This window comes from Gekko japonicus, unplaced genomic scaffold (genome assembly GCF_001447785.1).
Source record: "Gekko japonicus isolate JY-2015 unplaced genomic scaffold, Gekko_japonicus_V1.1 scaffold1901, whole genome shotgun sequence".
Taxonomy (NCBI): Eukaryota; Metazoa; Chordata; class Lepidosauria; order Squamata; family Gekkonidae; genus Gekko; species Gekko japonicus.
In genome coordinates this window covers 37122-54885 of record NW_015177070.1, presented here as the reverse complement: position 1 = coordinate 54885, position 17764 = coordinate 37122, and the positions used below count along the sequence as shown (strand labels likewise).

The window sequence follows — 17764 nt, the reverse complement described above, 5'->3', positions numbered from 1 at the left end:
TACTGATCCCTGTGGTACCCCACTGCTTACCACCCTCCACTGAGAAAATTTCCCATTTATACTCACTCTCTGTTTCCTATTAATTAGCCAGTTTTTGATCCACAAGAGGACTTGTCCTTTTATCCCGTGACTATTGAGCTTACTTAGGAGCCTTTGATGAGGAACTTCATCAAAAGCTTTCTGGAAGTCAAGGTAAACAACATCTATTGGGTCCCCCTTGTCCACATGTTTGTTCACTCCCTTAAAAAACACTTAACAGGTTAGTGAGACAAGAATTCCCTTACAGAACCCATGCTGAGTCTGCCTCAATAGTTTTTGTTCCTCAATGTGCCTACTAATTCTTTCCTTAATAACAGTTTCCATCAACATACCCGGTATCGAAGTCAGACTGACTGGCCTATAATTTCCCGGATCTCCTCTGGAACCCTTTTTAAAGATGGGAGTGACATTAGCTACCTTCCAGTCCTCAGGAATGGAGGCGGATTTTAATAAATGATTACACATTTTTGTTAGGAGATCCACAAGTTCACATCTGAGTTCTTTCAGAACTCTCGGATGTATGCCATCCAGGCCTGGTGATTTATCAGTTTTTAAATTGTCTTATCAGTTGTAGGACCTCATCTCTCATCACCTCAATCTGACTCAGGTCTTTCAACACCCCTCTCCTACTGCGTACCAACACAGCCACCCTCTGAAACCATATGGCAGTAGTTTCATTGGTCACCGATATATGGCAGTAGTTTCATTGGTCACCGATATATAGTCTGTCATCTTGGGCCTTTTCTGGTCTATGATCAGGGCCGGCTCACTCACTAGGCGAACTAGGCGATCGCCTATAGTGGGACGGCCCTTAAGGGCACCAAACTGCACCCGGCCCCATACTCTGGGAGTTTCTTGATTATTTGTGTTTTTCATTCTTCCTAAAATGCATTTATTTTTTTTAATTGGTGAGCGCATGGGGGCCCCCCAGAAGGGATCCTCGCCTAGGGTGCAAAATAAGCTGGAGCCGGCCCTGTCTATGATAAACCTAATCCAGAGGTGTCTAACTCATTTGTTTTGAGGGCCAGATCTGACATCAATGTCACTTTGTTGGGCTGGGCCCTGTGTGCCATAAAATGTAATGTCAGGTACCATAGATATAAACTTTATGAAGGACACAGGCAAACCCAATTAACAATATTTTTTTACTCAAAATACAAACAAAAGCATTTGATTTCTAGCAGTGAAAGCAATAGATTTACTGGGGAGCCTACAAAGCCCCAATAAATGTATGTAATCATATGCAAGACTAGGTTTTCCCCAAGGGATACCATAAAAGGGGGAGTACCTTACATTTCTGTACATACCAGTTGCTTGTGGGTCAGGTAAGTGCGCTGGATGGGCTGGTTCTGGCCCTCGGGCCTTACATTTACACCCCTGTCCTAATCCATTCAATTGTTCTTCTGTAGGCTGGTTAGTATAAGTTTTATACACGGTCATTGACCAGCACATAGTACTGGGGGCTGGTTTGATCAGGAATGTAGAGAAGCTAGGGAAAATGTAGAAATAGATTTGCTGGATGGAAAACAGCTGGAGGGGAACATGTGTTAACCAACTGAAATCTTTAAGGTCACTGGCAGTGAATTCCACAGTGTCATTACTTGTTGAGTATAGGAGTTCTTCCGTTTGCCTGTCCTGAATCTATTGCCCGTCAGCTCAGTTGAGTGCCTCTGGAGTTTTTAGGAGAGAGGCAAAAGGTTCTTTCTGCATTCTCCATGCCAAACATAAATTTTATGGCCCATCCCCCTCTCCCCACCCCCTGGGAGGCTCTGAAAGGTCTCAGGTTCTTCAGCCTTTCCTCATAGGAGAGACACTCCAGTGCCTTAGTCACCCTGGGTGTGCATTTCTGCACCAAGATGATGAACACGCTATAAACAGATAACTCTGCTGTCGCAGTGTCTTCTGGAGCCTGGTGAGAGCAGGTTTGTTTCATTCCTCTGAATGTAGCCTTTTGCCATATTCCTCAGTAGGCTGTTGCGCTTTCACTGTCCTTGCAGGTGCTGGCATGTTCTTCATTTACCAGATGGTTTCCAGGTTCACAAGGTGAAAATCCTGCAGTCTTGTCTGCATTTTAACCATAGCCGGCGAGCAATTGAGGACAGCCGTCTTCAGAGTCAGGGCAAGGTGGTTCCGTGCGGTGCAGGTGAGTGTCAAGGGCTGCCAAAGCAGGGAAGAGCGAAGGGCAGCTGAGGAGGGGAGTGGCTGCCTCCATAGTCACACTTGAGATGCTGCACAGGGGTGGAAACTAGTCAGAGGGTCAAAAATTCTGATTTTACTGACCAAAATTCCAAAAAACCTGACCAAATACTGACAAGAAACTGACAAATTTAATGTCAGCCTATTGATAAGCTAGCGTTTTAAAAGTAAAGTAGGACTTAATTAAAAATTATTATTATCTGGCCTCCGCCAGCCCCATAGTCAGATATGATCCAGATAAAAGGATCACACATTTTAATTGGATTTTTTGTATGAAGATAGGACAATGTTTTCATTATTGTACAAAACTTAAGGCAATTTTTTTCCAAAAAATAATCACATGCTGCAGATGATAAAACAGCAAAAACATATAAAAAACCCACGCATACAGTAATAATTATGGCGACAAAACATAATTAACTGTAAGGTAAGGCTTGTCTTTGCTTTTCCTTTTCCTTTGGTTTTTTGATGAAAAAGGGCTTTATGAATGAACTCTTTCGTTTCTCGACAGTTTTCTGCACTGCACATCCACAAGCATCCCCCTTTTTTTTCTCTTCTTCTTCCGTTGCTTCCTCAGCTCCTCCTGGCATGAGCTGGGCCATGTTGAAGCCCCCACAATATCCACCCCCTCTGCTCTCATTGTCCCATGTTTCAGGAGGTTAATTACGTTTCTATACTTTGTGGAAGATTTCGCCAAATCACTTTTACTCTTAGGAAGAAAGTCCTTAAAGTACTTCATAACTGAACTGAAAACAATCTGTCTTTTCACTGGGAAGTCATCATGTTTCCCCCAAAATACAGTAATGAAAACAAAAAAAGCACAAACTGCATTCACAAAAATCAAAGAAATACTGACTTTACTGACCAGTTTTTTAATAAATGGACAAATTACTGACGAAGATGAAAAAACTGACTTTTGCTGATTTTACTGACCATTTCCCACCCCTGGGTGCAGGGAAGGGAGGTTGCCTGGACTGCAGTGGGAACTGAATCGCTTTGGAAATGCAGTTCAACCCCCTCCCCCCAGCATAAACAGACTCTGAGCTGCAGTTTTTTGAGGGGGAAGGAGAGGTGGTGCCTTCAAGGGATGGGAGGATGTAGAAAGAGGAGCTGGCCGTGGTGGGGGGGCTGGAGTGTGGTGGGGGGACTGGGTCTTGTGGTCTGTGTGCCTTCCCGTTTTGCTAGCAAGTAACTCCTGCGTGTTCCTCTGTTTACCAGCCATCAGCTGGAGTGAGGTTCCTGAACACCCACTAGATGTCACTTCCAATGGCTTCAAGCAGGGGACCACCAAGAAAGCCACTGGCAGCCTCACGTCTAGGTGTGTTCCTAGCTGGAGATGCGTCTCTTTGGGGACTCAGCGTGGAGACCCATGGTCAGGCTCATGCAGCTGTTGCCCCTCCCGCCCTGCCCTTTTCAGGCTTATTTGTGTGTGTGCGGGGGGGGGGGGGGGGTCCCCCAGATTGCTTCCCTAACAAAAGTCACCCCTCTCCTCCCACCCCAAGCGACTGCTAGACGGGTATGATATTAGTGCATTCTGTGCTAGTGTGCTGGCGGAGGGGTTGTATTTGATTGTTTGGAGGCCCCCAGATCAGAGGCAGAGTTTATGTCGGCACTGACTGGGCTGGGTCAAAGAAGAGTCATCTGGCATCATACCTGGAGGGCTGGACTAGGTTTGGGAATTTTTTCCTGCTGTCATGGAAAAAATCAGGTGGCCTAGAGGTTTGCACACACCCCCTCCCCCCCCATCCTCAAAATGGAGAATACCCTGTTCAGTCTGGCAGCTCTCACCACCAGGAAGGATGCTGCTGAGCAAACCAAGATACAGAAGCCATGTTCCCTCTAAGCTGAGTTAGAGTGGTTTAAGAACATAAGAACATAAGAGACGCCAATGTTGGATCAGGCCAAAGGCCCATCCAGTCCAACACTCTGTGTCACACAGTGGCCAGAAATACCAGTGCCATCAGGAGGTCCAGCAGTGGGGCCAGGACATTAGAAGCCCTCCCACTGTTGACCCCCCCCCAAGCACCAAGAAGACAGAGCATCACTTGCCCCAGAGCCCCTAGCTATACCTTGTGGCTAATAGCCACTGATGGACCTCTGCTCCATATGCTTATCTAATTCCCTTTTGAAGCTGTCCATGCTTGTAGCACCCACCACTTCCTGTGGCAGTGAATTCCATGTGTTAATCACTCTTTGGGTGAAGAAGTACTTCCTTTTATCCGTTCTAACCCGACCGCTCTGCAGTTTCATGGAGTGCCCACGAGTTCTTGTATTGTGAGAAAGGGAGAAAAGTACCTCTTTCTTTACCTGCTCTTTCCCATGCATAATCTTATAAACCTCGATCATGTCACCCCTCAGTCGTCTTTTCTCCAAGCTAAAGAGCCCTAAGCGCTTTAACCTTTCCTCATAGGGAAAGTGTTCCAACCCTTTTATAATTCGAGTTGCCCTTTTCTGCACTTTTTCCAAAGCTATAATATCCTTTTTAAGGTGTGGTGCCTAATGGATGCAGCAGCCAAAATCGCTCGCTCACATCTTGAATGCCGGGAGCTCACCAAGTAGGATTTTTGCTCACAGCTGAGAGGGAGCATTGGTGGTGGTGGGGGGAACACACAGAGCATCTGCCTTATAAGGAGAGGCTGAAATCCTGGACTGCTGGAACAGGCATGATGGAGCTCACCGGTCTCTGGCAATCTGTAAAAGGTGAATTGTGCAACCCTGATGTGGATCAGGGCCTGTAAGCTAACTCTTCTGTCTCTGCTTGGTTTACTCAAAACCAGCCCCCTCCCCGACACTTTTATTAGCATTTCAAAGGGAAGAAAGGCAGAATCTGTCCTCTTTCTTGGCAGGTCTCGGATCTGCAAGGTAGAACTATTCCATGAGTTCCTGAAGCTGGTGGCCCAAATTCCACAGGAAAATCTACCAGGAACTCTCAGGTGAGAAAAATCCCTCTGACTCTGGTGCAATCTGGGTTTCCCCAGCCCAGTGCCTCTGATCGACTTGTGAGCCCAGGAGGAGGGTTGGCTTTGTCTTCCTTCTCCCCCGCTCCCCACCCTTCTCCCCTGTACTGTGTTCATCCATGCTGCAGTAGAGGTTGGATGTTTTCAGGAGCAGGCTGCTGCCACTGCCACCTTTCCTGTGCTCCACTTGTGGCCTGGCTTGGCAGGAACCCGCCTCTGCATAGCTGCAGGATGATCAAAAGCATGCAAACAATGCAGATAATAGTATCATCAGCCAAGGCAATGGCTTGGGCCAGTTTGGCCCCTGCAGCATCTGGAAGCTGGAGAGTCCAGGCTTGAAGCAAATGCTGGCCAGGTGTCCCTTATGCAACTGGCACATCCTGTCCCCATCACCCATCCAGCAGTTTTGCAATTTCCTGCAGAACTCTTTTTTAAAGCCTGTTGTTTGTTTCCCGTCTGTCTCGGTCCAGACAACTGGGACTCAGCTGATTTTGATTAGAACCTGCCCGTTCCTCCCTGTGGTGGGGGAGGGGGGCTTAGTTCTGCAGTCCACCGGTCCTGTCCTTGGATGTGAGACTGGATTAAAGCATTTCTCTTCAAAGTATTTAAAATCTGAGGGAGGATCTATTCTACTTGGACTTATCCAGCCAGATAAACATTATAGCCAATGGGATCAAGTATTGGAAAAGAAAATCAAAAGCCTGGGAATAACAAATGATATGATTAAGAATATAGGAACTAAAGACATTATAAGACAAATAAAAAAGTGTTTAAGGAAGTGGGATGTTACAAGACACACTCCATTTGGGAACCGCCAAAATATTTTAATCAATTGACAGTCCCAAAACCAAGAAGAGCTTTTACTTTGGCAGGAATTAATGTTCTTCCCTTGGCAGCTTCGGAGGGCAGATATAATAGAGTGTTGTTGTTGTTCAGTTGCACAGTCAAGTCCGACTCTTTACGGCCCCATGATGGACCGCATCATGCCAGGCCCTCCTGTCTTCCGTCGTGCTCCGGAGTTTGCTCAGTTTCATGTATAATAGAGTCCCATACGTTAATAGAACATGCAGGTGCTTATATGATTAAACCGAAACCGTCCAACATATGATTATGGAGAGCCCCGTATTCAATGGGTCAAGGGCCAGTTTAGTCACCCCTTTACTTGGATATATGGAATTGCTCAATGTGCGAGCCCAGAGGCACCGTGGCCGCTGTCGGATGCAAAAGATCGTGTCACCCTCTTAGTGGCAAAATTCAGAGGTGCAATAATCAAATATAAGGGAAAGAATACCGAGTAAGGTCTTTTAAAATAATTCCACTTAAGGCGATAGCCGTCTGAGCAGTACTTGATAGACAGACAGAACAGACTAGAAGGAGTCTGTCTGGTGGGAGGGAGCTGAGCCCCCCTCATGGGCTGGGCCTTGATCAAGAGCCCCTCGTGCCCCTCTTTGACCTCGCTCTCCAAAAGGCGGCCTCCCCACTTGGCCTCTGGAGTCTCCCCCCCACCCCCGTCCTGGCCTTCACAGAGTGCTGGGTGGAATCTGTCACAGCTGCAGCAGAGAAAGTGGACCAGGGTGGGCAGCAGGTCCCTCACTTTGGTTCTGTAAACAATTTCTTCTCTGAACATGAATATGTACGTAGAGGTTTTCATTCATGCCCAAGGGTAGGTAGAGGCCAGGAGTGTCAAACTCATTTGTTACAAGGGCCGGATCTGAGATAAATGGGACCTTTTGGGGACAGGTCATGTGTGTCATAAAATGTAATGCCGGGTAGCAGAGATACAAACTTTATAAAAGATACAAACAATTAAAGATATTATGTTTTTACTAAAAATACAAATATGCTTAAAACTCTTGCAATATTGTGTGTATTTAACAGTCTTTAATAACTGACACCTCCCAGACCTCCCCCCCCCTCCAAAACAAGATCCCTGCCTAAAATGGAAAGGTTGGCAAATAGCGGGGCTTGGCAATGCCAAACCTCCCCCCCCCCCAGGTCTACTCAGAGTGGCAGTGGCTCTCCAGTGTAATGTCCGCCTTTGACTGTGGGTTCCCAGGTTAGAGTACTCACTCAGGCACCCATTCTCAGATCCATTGATCTTGAGACAAGCTGGCTCAAAACCCTGTATTTCCAAGGAGACCTCCAGCAAGTAACAGCTGCAACTATACAAACACTGGAAAGTGATTCTTGCGCTCCACTCTCTTGAAATACATTGCAGAGTTGCAAAGAAAATGTGGAATGGATTTCCCATTATGGTCTCTGGGCCCAGATAGACTACTCTGGGACTGGAATGACAGCCCCTGGGAGTAGCAAAAGCGTTCTGGGATTGGAATCATAGAGCTGGAAGGGACCTCCAGGGTCATCTAGTCCAACGCCCTGCACAATGAAGGAAATTCACAAATACCTCCCCCTCCACACCTCCAGTGACCCCTGTTCCCTGCCCAGAAGATGACCTCCAGGATCCCTGGCCAAACTGGCCTGGAGGAAAATTGCTCTCTGACCCCAAAGTGGCAATCAGCATTTCCCTGGGCATGTAAGAAAGGGCCACAAGAACTAAGCACTGAGGCAACCCTTCTTGCCCTCCCTCTCATGATCTGCCTAAGTTCACACAATCTGCATTGCCATTAGATGGCCATCTAGCCTGTTCGGCAACCTCCAAAGGAGGGGAGCCCACCACCTCTCTTCTGATTTAATTTCAACCTGTTGGTTCCGGTCCAACCTTCTGGGACAACAGGAAACAACTCTGTACCATTCTCTATATGACAGCCCTTCAAGGACTTGAAGATGGTTATCATATCACCTCCCAGTTGTCTCTTCTTCAGGCTAAACATACCCAGCTCCTTCAACCTTTCTTCCTAGGACTTGGTCTCCAGACCCCTCACCATCTTCGTTGCTCTCCTCTGGACATGTTCCAGCTTGTCTACATTTTTTCTTAAATTGTGGTGCCCAAAACTGAACACAATACTCTAGGTGAGGTCTAACCAGAGCAGAGTACAGTGGTACCATCACTTCGTGTGATCTGTACACTATATTTCTGTTGATACAGCCCCAAATAGCATTTGCCTTTTTAGCAACCACACTGCTGGCTCATGTTCAGTGTATGGCCTACCAAGACCTCTAGATCCTTTTCGCACATATTACTGCCAAGACAAGACTCCCCCAACCTCTCGTTATACATTTGATTTTTCCTACCTAAATGCAGAACTTTACATTTATCCCCATTGAAATTCATTTTATTTGTTTTAGCCTAGTTTCCCAGCCTCTCAAGATGATCCTGTATCTGTCTTCCACCGTATTTGCTACCGCTTCCAATTTAGTATCATCTGCAAATTTAATAACCATTCCCTGTATCCCTTCAAATCATTTCTAAAGATGTTGAACAAGGACAGATCCTTGAGGCACTTCACAAGGGCCCCCAGAGTGGAATTCCATTCCCAGAATGCTGCTGCTACTCACTGAGGCTGTCATTCCAGTCCCAGAGCACTATTTCTATTGTGGGAAACAACCCCAGAGTAGTCGATCTTGGTGCAGACACCTTAATGGAAAAATCTGTTCCGTATTTTCTTTGTAACTTTGCAAGCCCAGAATGGCTTCCAAGACAAGACAGAGAGAGCTGGGAACTTCAGGGGCCTCAAGTGAGGACAGGAGAAGAGCCAGGGGCCTGATTAAAGCCATGGGCGGGCCGCTTCCAGCCACAGGCCTCAAGTTTGTCACCCCTGGTATAGGCTTTCGGAGACAACCAGTGATAACTTCTCACAGAAAGCACACCAGAGAATACCACAGGCATAGGAGTTAAGAAGAAGAAGATGTGAAGAGCCCTGCTGGATCAGAGCAGTGGTCCGTCTAGTCCAGCATCCTGTCTTGCAGCAGGGCACAGAGGCTGAGGCCTTCTGATGTTGTCTCCTGGCACCAGTGTTTGGAGGCTTACTGCCGCTGGATGTGGTGTCCTTAACCACCACTCTGCCTCTGGTTTGACTCCCCACACCACCTCCTCCACGTGAAGCCTGCTGGGTGGCCTTGGACCAGTCACGTTTCCTCAGACCGACTCCCAGTATGTCCCCCGAAGAGCTTTACGCTCTTCAGACCGACGTCTCCTGGTAATCCCCAGGCCAGAAGACATCCGCCTAGCCTTGGGACCAGGGCCAGAGCTTCTTCAGCTCTGGGCCCAGCCTGGTGCAACGCGCTCTCAAGTGAGATCAGGGCCCCGCGGGCGTCCTGCCCCACTCCACCTCTGTTTTTGACTGTATCAACTTGTGCCATCGGTGGCTGGTACTTGCCCACCGCTTAATAAGTTAGCCCTCCCAGGCACACATACAGCATGCCTTTGGGGGCTTGTTAAATTATCAATGCACCATTTTGTACTGTTTACCTGGGTTTTATTTGGACATTGTTTTGTTTTTATTTGCTGTTGTAACCTGTCCTGAGTCTGTCTGCAAGGGAGGGCGGGATTGAAACCGCATAAAATAAATAAAACAGAGGAAGCAAAGGCAACTGTAAGCTGCTTTGAGACTCCTTAAAAACCGACTCTTCTTCTGATCCCCCGCATAGAGCTACCTTTATTCACTGCTGCAGCACACTTGGGGTTGACACCTCCATTGAGTCACCTCCTGCAGCCCCAAGATCTTATCCCTTCTCAGTCTCAACAAGTTCAGACCCCACTGACCTGTACTTGAAGAAGAAGAGGTTGGCTTTATACCCCATGGCCCTTCACTGCCCAAAGGTGTCTCAGAGCGGCTGACAAACTCCTTTCCCTTCTCCTCCCCACAACAGACACCCTGTGAGGCAGGTGAGGCTCAGAGAGCTCTTGACAGAAACTGCTCTTTTTCAAGAACAGCTCTTATCAGAACTACGGCTTGCCCAAAGTCATCCAGCCAGGTGCAAGTGGAGGAGGAGTGGGGAATCAAACCCAGTTCTCCCGGAGTAGAGTCCACGCACTTAACCACTACACCAAAATGGCGGGGATGTTTTGTCCCAGTGGGCATCATCTCATGGGTACCACCTACCTTACTGCCCACTCACCCAGTTTGGCAAGGTCCTTGCTTTTCACCATCCGGTATAATTCTGTTGTGTCACTTGGCCTCGACCCTGCTCATCCCCCAATACCAGATCATTAATGAACAAATTAAATGGCACTGACCCAAAAAGCAGTCCTTGTGGGAGACCACTGCCTACTTCCCTCCATTGTCCACGTATTTCCACTCTCTGCTTCCTGTTTAACCAATTTTTAATCCACAAGAGGAACCATCTTCTCGTCCCCCGACTGGTTCCAAGATGACTCCAGAGTCTGAGGGTGTCTCTTTTCACAGTTCTCCTCCTCAATCCTTCCCCTGGTGTCCATTTGTAGAGTGACCCCATTCTGTGACCTCCTCCCCCTTGGCTCAGCAGCCTCTGCACAACGAGGCGGCAACCGGTGCTGCCCAGGCATCATGCCCTCTTGATCGTTTTGGGAATTTCCAGCTGCCTTCCAGGCAGGAGGCCGTTGGGGGGTGGTAGAGCTCTTGTGTGCCTTACCAGGTCGAGGTCTGTCGGGTGGTGCTGGGAAGTTGCTCACCCCTTCAGAGTCAGAGCGCTGGAAGGGGCCTTTGCTCAGCACAGGAAACCTCAAGTGAGAGCACTCCCACAGATGGCCTCTGCTCCGATGGCCCTCCGCCAAAGGGGAAGTTCACCCCCCCCTTCGTGTTTGGGAGGGGTCGGCAGAGGGGAAGCCAGACAGGGAAAGCAGCCAAGGCCATGAGGCACCCAGCGCCTGTTGTTCATTCTCCTCCTCCTCAGAGCTACGAGACTGCAGACCTACTGGGAGTACAAGGAAGCTGCTGCCAGTTACCAAGAGGCTTGGGAGGAGCTGCGGAGCCAGGCATTCTGTTTCTGGGTGAGGAACAGCCGGGATTACCTGAACTTCGCCTAGAGGGAAGGAGCTGGGCCGGCCTGTTTAGGTGCAAGAACTCATTAGTCTCCATTGACTTGACTGACCCAGTGGTAGGCAAGGAGATGGACGCACTCTGCTGCCTTGTTCAACAGCCCTACACGTTGCCTGACAGTTTGGACCTTAAACTTGTACAATTTTGGATTCTGTAACTATAAATGAAGTAGATAATTTTTTAAAAAATACCATAGAGCTTGATGCTCAGACCTCTGGATCTTGACAGACTGACTCTTCAGCTCAGGGAATGGCAGAACAGACGTTCCCTCCTGTCATTGCATTTGCTGCCCCTTCCCATGATGGGTGGGGAGACAAAAATACCCCCCTTGAATTGTAGACACTGAAGAATAAAACCAGCCACCTGGAGAGTGCAACCCTCTGAAGACTCAAGCAGGTGAGTGGGGTTTCCGCTGAAAGGGCTCTGGCTGAAGGCACATACCAGGGGCGGCCCTGGGTAAGCAAAGGCTGGCGGGAACCTGGCCCACTCTTCCAAGAGTTGCCTGTTTTACTTGTGCATTCCCCTAGCTGTTCCCAAAATGAGTTGGAAGACAGTGGACTAGGAGCTGTTCCTAATGTTTTTGCACAGTTGGGACCCTGGCTTGCCACACTTGGGTGTCTCTTTCTTCCTCTCAAAATTAAGGCTCCAATAAACTCGGGAGGCCCAGAATAACAGAGTGGGTAATGCTTGTTTTCTTCTTCATGTCCTTAAGGTGGGTGTGGCTGGAGCCACTCACAGGCCTGGCTGAGCTCAGTCCCCACCTGCTTTGTTGGGTCTGGGTGGAGGTGCTGAGGTCACAGGCTCTGGTATGCCACAGTGACTCTTGAGAACCTCCTCCTGGGGCAAGCAGCAGCAACTGGAAGGGGACTGCAATGGCTTCATGTTGTCAAGGAGCGAAGAGACGGATGCTCCAGATTCCCTGGCCCTGAGCCTTGGTTCTTAAACAAGCACCTGACAATTCTCAATGATTACATATTTTGTGGTGTTGTGGCTGCTTGCTACAGACACCACCATTACCCTATTGAATTGAAAACAAGATTGTTCTTCTTTGGGGGGCTTAGAAAAGAGCGCATCTTTGACACACACACAAATCCACCAGGATGTCCTGGCGTGGGAAACACCACTCCTCCAGCACGTAGACAGAGGTCAGAGAAGGGTCTGCTTTCCTGTGGGGTTAGTTAGGTCCCGCGGGCTGGAAGTGCTGCCTGGGGCCACCCTCTCCATCGGCTAGGGAGGAGGTCGGAAGCAGCCCAGGACGCGGTTGTGCCCTGCGTATGGAAAGGTCTTCCCCCACACTGGGTAAGTCGTGAAGGCTGACCTGTGCCATGCACAGGGAAGCAGAGGTGAAGAACAGGCCTGCTGAGGCAACAGGCATGGGGAGGGAGGGGAAGAGCCAACTAGCTCCACTAGTGACCCCCCCCCCCCAAGGAGATGGCACAAGGGGCAGCTCACATCTGTTTTTTCTGCAGTGTATGTACGTGCGTTGGATTCAGAGTCACCTTCCTTTTGAGTGGATACATAACTTACCTGTTGAACAGTTCTTCCTTTATGGGGGCAGAACAATAGAAATGTCTGTAGGCTACATGAGCAAGATTGCTGCCCAAGGACACACCTTCTCTGCCTCCATCACGACCCTCCATGATCCAGAGGGTGTGGAATTGGTAGCCTTGCATCAGTCCTGCAGCATTCACAAGAGGTACTGGGGGGGGGGGGAGCTCCCCTTGTAGTAAGAGTTGTGCAACAGTGGAATCAGCTGCCTAGGGAGGTGGTGAGCTCCTCCTCACTGGCAGTCTTTAAGCAGCGGCTGGACAAATGCTTCTTAGGGATGTTCTAGGCCGGGGGCGTTGAACTCATTTGTTATGAGGGCCAGATCTGACATAAATGAGACCTTGTTGGGCCGGGCCATGTGTGTCATAAAATGTAACCACAGGTAGTGGAGATATAAACTTTATAAAGGACAAAAACACAAAGGGGTGTTTTTTTTACTTAGAATAAAAACATGCTTAAAACATTAGCTCTGTAAGCTGCAAACCTACTTTTGATTTACTGACATTCACCACAGAAATCTCATGCTCAGAATTCTGAGTCTAGGACCCAGGTTAAAACATGAAATGGCTGAGTGATTAAGAGGGTCTGGCAAAACAAGGTACGATGCAGCAGCAGCAGAACTGGAACCAGGAGATGGCCAGTTCCACTGTGGGCCTGATGGAAGCCCTTGTTTGACACCCTGCTCTAGGCTGATCCTGCACTGAGCAGAGGGTTGGACTAGATGGCCTCTATAGACTATTCCAGCTCTGTGATTCTGATTCTAAATGTCATTAAATGACTCCTTTTGACTGTGTTTGTATAGCATACGTTGGAGATAACCAACATTTGTTCCACGGTTATCAGGCCATTTACTCTGAAAAATGATGACATTGAAGTACTGAACTAAAAAAAGCAGCAACTTGTGCTAATGGACCTGGAAGGCACTCCATGATGAGTCCTTAGGAACCCAAAATGTGCTCTCTCAGATATGAAGAAGAAGAGATTGGATTTATACCCCACCCTTCACTACCCAAAAGAGTCTCGGAGCAGCTTACAAACTCCTTTCCTTTCCCCTCCCCACAACAGACACCTTGTGAGGGAGGCGGGGCTGAGAGAACACTAACAGAACTATGGCTTGCCCAAGGTCATCCAGCAGGTCCAAGTGGAGGTGTGGGGAATCAAACCCGGCTCTCCCAGATTAGAGTCCGCGCACCGTAATCATATGACACAAAAGGCTTTCAACAGAGGGTCACTGCTGCAGATTTACAGTTCAAGACTGTAAACCTCCCTTTGAACCCGTAAGGTTTAAGAATAAAGAATATAATATTTTAAAAATAAACACAATTGGTTAAAAAAAAGATTTCAGGGTGAAAGCCAGAAATTAAACACCTGTTAGCTTATAATTTATATCCTCGGTAAACTGCCAGAAAGTCTGATTATGGTTACAATTGTGAAACATATCAAAGAACATCCACTTTGTCTCCAAAGAATCAGTACAGATTTTGCCAAGGTCCTCTTGCTTCAGAACCCACTTTCCACCTCGACAGCAAAAGAAGAGCCTGAGCCTGTCTCCCCCCCCCAATCGTAGCTCTTATTAAATCCATGCCACAAGGCAAGTACAGCTGTAGGAGGAGCCTGCTCATTAAAACAAAGCTGGAAAACACAATGGAATCACCACATGTTTGTGAGATAAGATTTAATTATCGCTTCCTCTAGCGGAATTCACCAAGAGGAACATATAAGCCAACATCAACATATCAGTATCTTGATACTGCTGAGAATAACCTAGAAGCTCCCTTGTTATTAAATAATAATTAACCAAACATACATTTCATCCCCCTCTCCCACTTTCAACCACTTTGCTTCAATATTTAAACAATGATGCCATGAAATGTTTCTCAGGAAGGGAGGCTATGGACTTAATGGGCAACAGGAAAAAACCTCTTATAAATTACTAGTCTAACAAACCAAAATCTATATTAGATCAACCCAGTGACGGATGCAGGATGAGCCATGGGAGAGTCATGATCACAAACCACAGGCTATTTACAAGAGGCGAAGGAGGGGAGATGCCGTCAGACACCAAACGTGTTTTCTCCACTGTAGGCCACATACAAGAATCCATCCTCGTCCTTTTCCTTTTCATACAGCTGCCCCATAGTCAGGCTTGAAGAAGAAGAAAGAGGCAGTGAGACACCAGCCAAGGAATTAAAGTGGAGTACAGACTGAACAGAAGCCAAGGTGTGGGCTTGCAGAAGTGCATCTGTCTAAGAGCCTCAAAACACAAGCACGTCTTGCAGCCTTTGGAGGAAACGACCTGAGACTAGGCCAAGTGCTGGGCTGCCCATTAAATCCCTAGCATTACACAGAATGCTGAGCTTTAATAGCCTTGTGGTCACTGTGCCCAATTGGTGCAGCAGCATCTACGTCGCACACCGGCTCTTCAGCCATGCCCAGAACCAAGCCCAAGATCGCTGCCCCATGGTTCACTCCATGGCCAGCTGTTCTCGTGTGTAGCCATTTGAGATGCTACAGTGCAATTCAAGCGCACAGGTATATGCCCAGTCTATGAAACGGTACGTCACGCAGGATTGCAACATTTTTTGCATTCTCCCTTAATTGCTTCTGCATCTCGAGATCAACCACAGGGGTATGATGGGGTAGGGGGAAAGCACCCTCTTCGCTGAGGTAACGCTTAGGCCATGGCATCGCCCTGCATTTAGGGACGCTGTGGGGCAGTTTCTTCCCCAGAAGTTTTCTAGCTTACTTGAATCTAGGCTCCCTTTGCTATGCAGAGCAACTCTCTCCCCCCGCCATCGTCCTCCCTGTCCCGGTACGCCCTGCAGCAGAGCGGGGATGTGGACCTGGGCCTCCCAGACCTTAGGCGGAGACTCCAGCCACTCTGGAAAGCCACCCGGAGGGGCCGCTAGCAGCTGATGCTAGCATGCCGAAGCTGACCTGGCCATGGTCATCGGATACTGGCCTTGGTGTAACATCCACACTACACTGCTGAAATACATCAGGGCTCAACAGAACCCAGGTGCCAGTGTTTTCAGCAATTATTCCATTGTAGTGTCTCTTGGTCATCCTCAGCACACGTATAATGCTTACTTAGCATTTCACATCAGAACGTTTCACATAAAAACTGCTTGTGCATTGTCTGTTTAGATGTTAACTTTATACTACTTAGTGGCGGTAGGCAAATGCATTTCTTAACCAAGGTATATTCCATATTGGCTCCAGTATTCAATGAAGTAGAACTTTTTAAAGTGCTAATGAAATTATGAGAAATTGGAGAGCAGTCAGAATAGGATTACAGATTAGTTTTACATGCTACAACACTTTAATAAAATTATGAGAAACAGCCCATGGGTTGTTGTGGTGGCCACTGAAAATAGTATTTCATTTCAGATACGAGAGTTTCTATCCAAGTAATACATTTTCTTCTGCTTATAACAGAATTTGTTTTCCACCTTCAGATTCTGCCACCACCACCCCAACTTCTCAGATGGCCGAACTTAATATACACATAGTAAGGTAGCACAAAGTACAGCAGCTTGCAGTTCTGTTTGCAGTTTTGCTTGACGAATTCCAAAAAGCACTTATACTTTTGGTTTTCATAATATGCCAAATAATACAACTCTCTATATTCTAACTATGTTATAAACTATGCATTTTTGGTACAGCAGTAAAATAACTGGAGATTAAACAGAAAGATAAGTAATGCATACATTTAAATTTCCCCCCAATTTCTATTCTATTCAATTTTTTTCCTTCCCCATGGCTTCAAAAGTGCCAGAAGTTTTACATCTTGAGCAATAGCCAGAACATCGGTGGTCATGAAAGTATTTTTTCATTTATATCCTGCCATTCTCACCAAAGGGGGCCTGAGCCAGCTCACATCATTCTCCTCTTCATTTTGTCCTCGCAACAACTCTGAGAGGTGGGCTAAGATGAGTGTGTGACAGGCCAAAGGTCACCCAGCAAGCTTCCGCGGCATGAGTGGGGGATCAGACCTGGATTTCCCAGATAATAGTCCGACACTCTTTACCACTACACTGCACTGGCTCTCAGAGTACAAAATACAGATGAAAAACAAGCCTGGCTCTTAGAGTCAAAAGCAAAATTTGTCAAGGCTTGCCAATAAACTCTGTGTGGGACTGCTTTTGAACTGGTGCTTAGAAGGTTAATTGGGTGCTGCCAAAATGAGCAACTGCTGCTCAAGAGCGTATCTACTTTACTGGCGGCTCCCAGTCTGCATCTTGTCTCCACTCAAAGTGCCGGTTTGCCTTTAAACCCCTTGGCAATTTTGGGTGCAGAATACCGGAATAAGCCAGCTTGGGCCCTGCGGAAACCTGCTACCTCTGAGATTCTGCTACTGGGCTTGGCTGCTGCCCCTGAGACTGTGGAACTCCCTCCCTCAGTAGATACACACTGTCCACGTCTTTCCAGCCCTACTGAGAAATGACTTTTCGCAGATGGTGATCTCATTCTGCCTGAGATTGATTATTTGTACTGTACAGGGATTTAATGGTACGCTGTTGTGCACATTTAATGAACAAATAGGATATAAGCTTTCAAGAGGCAAGCGAGAGACTTGACCCAGCTCATCTTTCTTGAGGGGAAGGGATGTAAATGAATCGCATAAATGGAGGAGGAAAGAAGCACCCCATCAAGACGAAAACAACAAAGTGTGACCATAAACAGTGAAGCTTTTCAAGGTACCCTTGCTTGTTCTCCTACCAAGATTACCAAGAGCTTGCTCTGCCAGCCAGCGAAACCGCTGCCCCCTGAGCAGCCGCCGCAGCAGCAGCAGAAGGGCTCTCAGGGACCCCAGGCCTGGCGCTCCCTGTCCCTGCTGGGGGGCCTGGGGAGGGGAGGGGCCCTCAGTGGCCCTGGCGCGCCCCCCCCCCACCGCCACCTCCTCACCTGGACTGGGGGACGGTCTTGTCCACGAAGAGGAAGATGGCCTTCTCGGAGGGCAGCTGGATCCTCTTGCGGATGATCCACATGAACTGGGCCACGGTGATGTCGGAGGGCACCAGGTACTTCCGCTTGTCGATGTCCACGATCTGCGAGCCCGACACCTTCTCCACGATCACCTGCGCCCGCCCGCCCCGGCACCCC

The 17764-nt window shown here is 48.0% G+C and overlaps 2 protein-coding genes across 2 annotated transcripts in view; one reads left to right on the top strand and one right to left on the bottom strand.

The window, feature by feature from the left end:
- Positions 1-11837, top strand: part of ADAT1 (adenosine deaminase, tRNA-specific 1) — a 28924-nt gene extending 17087 nt beyond the window's left edge. The window contains exons 5-8 of the mRNA XM_015428216.1: positions 2037-2182; positions 3454-3553; positions 5082-5168; positions 10965-11837. Of these exons, the coding sequence (XP_015283702.1) occupies positions 2037-2182; positions 3454-3553; positions 5082-5168; positions 10965-11097 (466 nt within the window). The 3' untranslated portion in view covers positions 11098-11837. The remainder of the gene's footprint in view (positions 1-2036; positions 2183-3453; positions 3554-5081; positions 5169-10964) is intronic.
- A 2481-nt stretch (positions 11838-14318) lies between these two features.
- GABARAPL2 (GABA(A) receptor-associated protein like 2) lies at positions 14319-17745 on the bottom strand (the record flags this gene model as incomplete). The annotated part of the gene is made up of 2 exons (XM_015428203.1): positions 14319-14803; positions 17567-17745. Coding segments are annotated over 2 exons (270 nt in total), but the record flags the coding sequence as incomplete, so codon positions are not given.
- Positions 17746-17764: the final 19 nt, after the last annotated feature.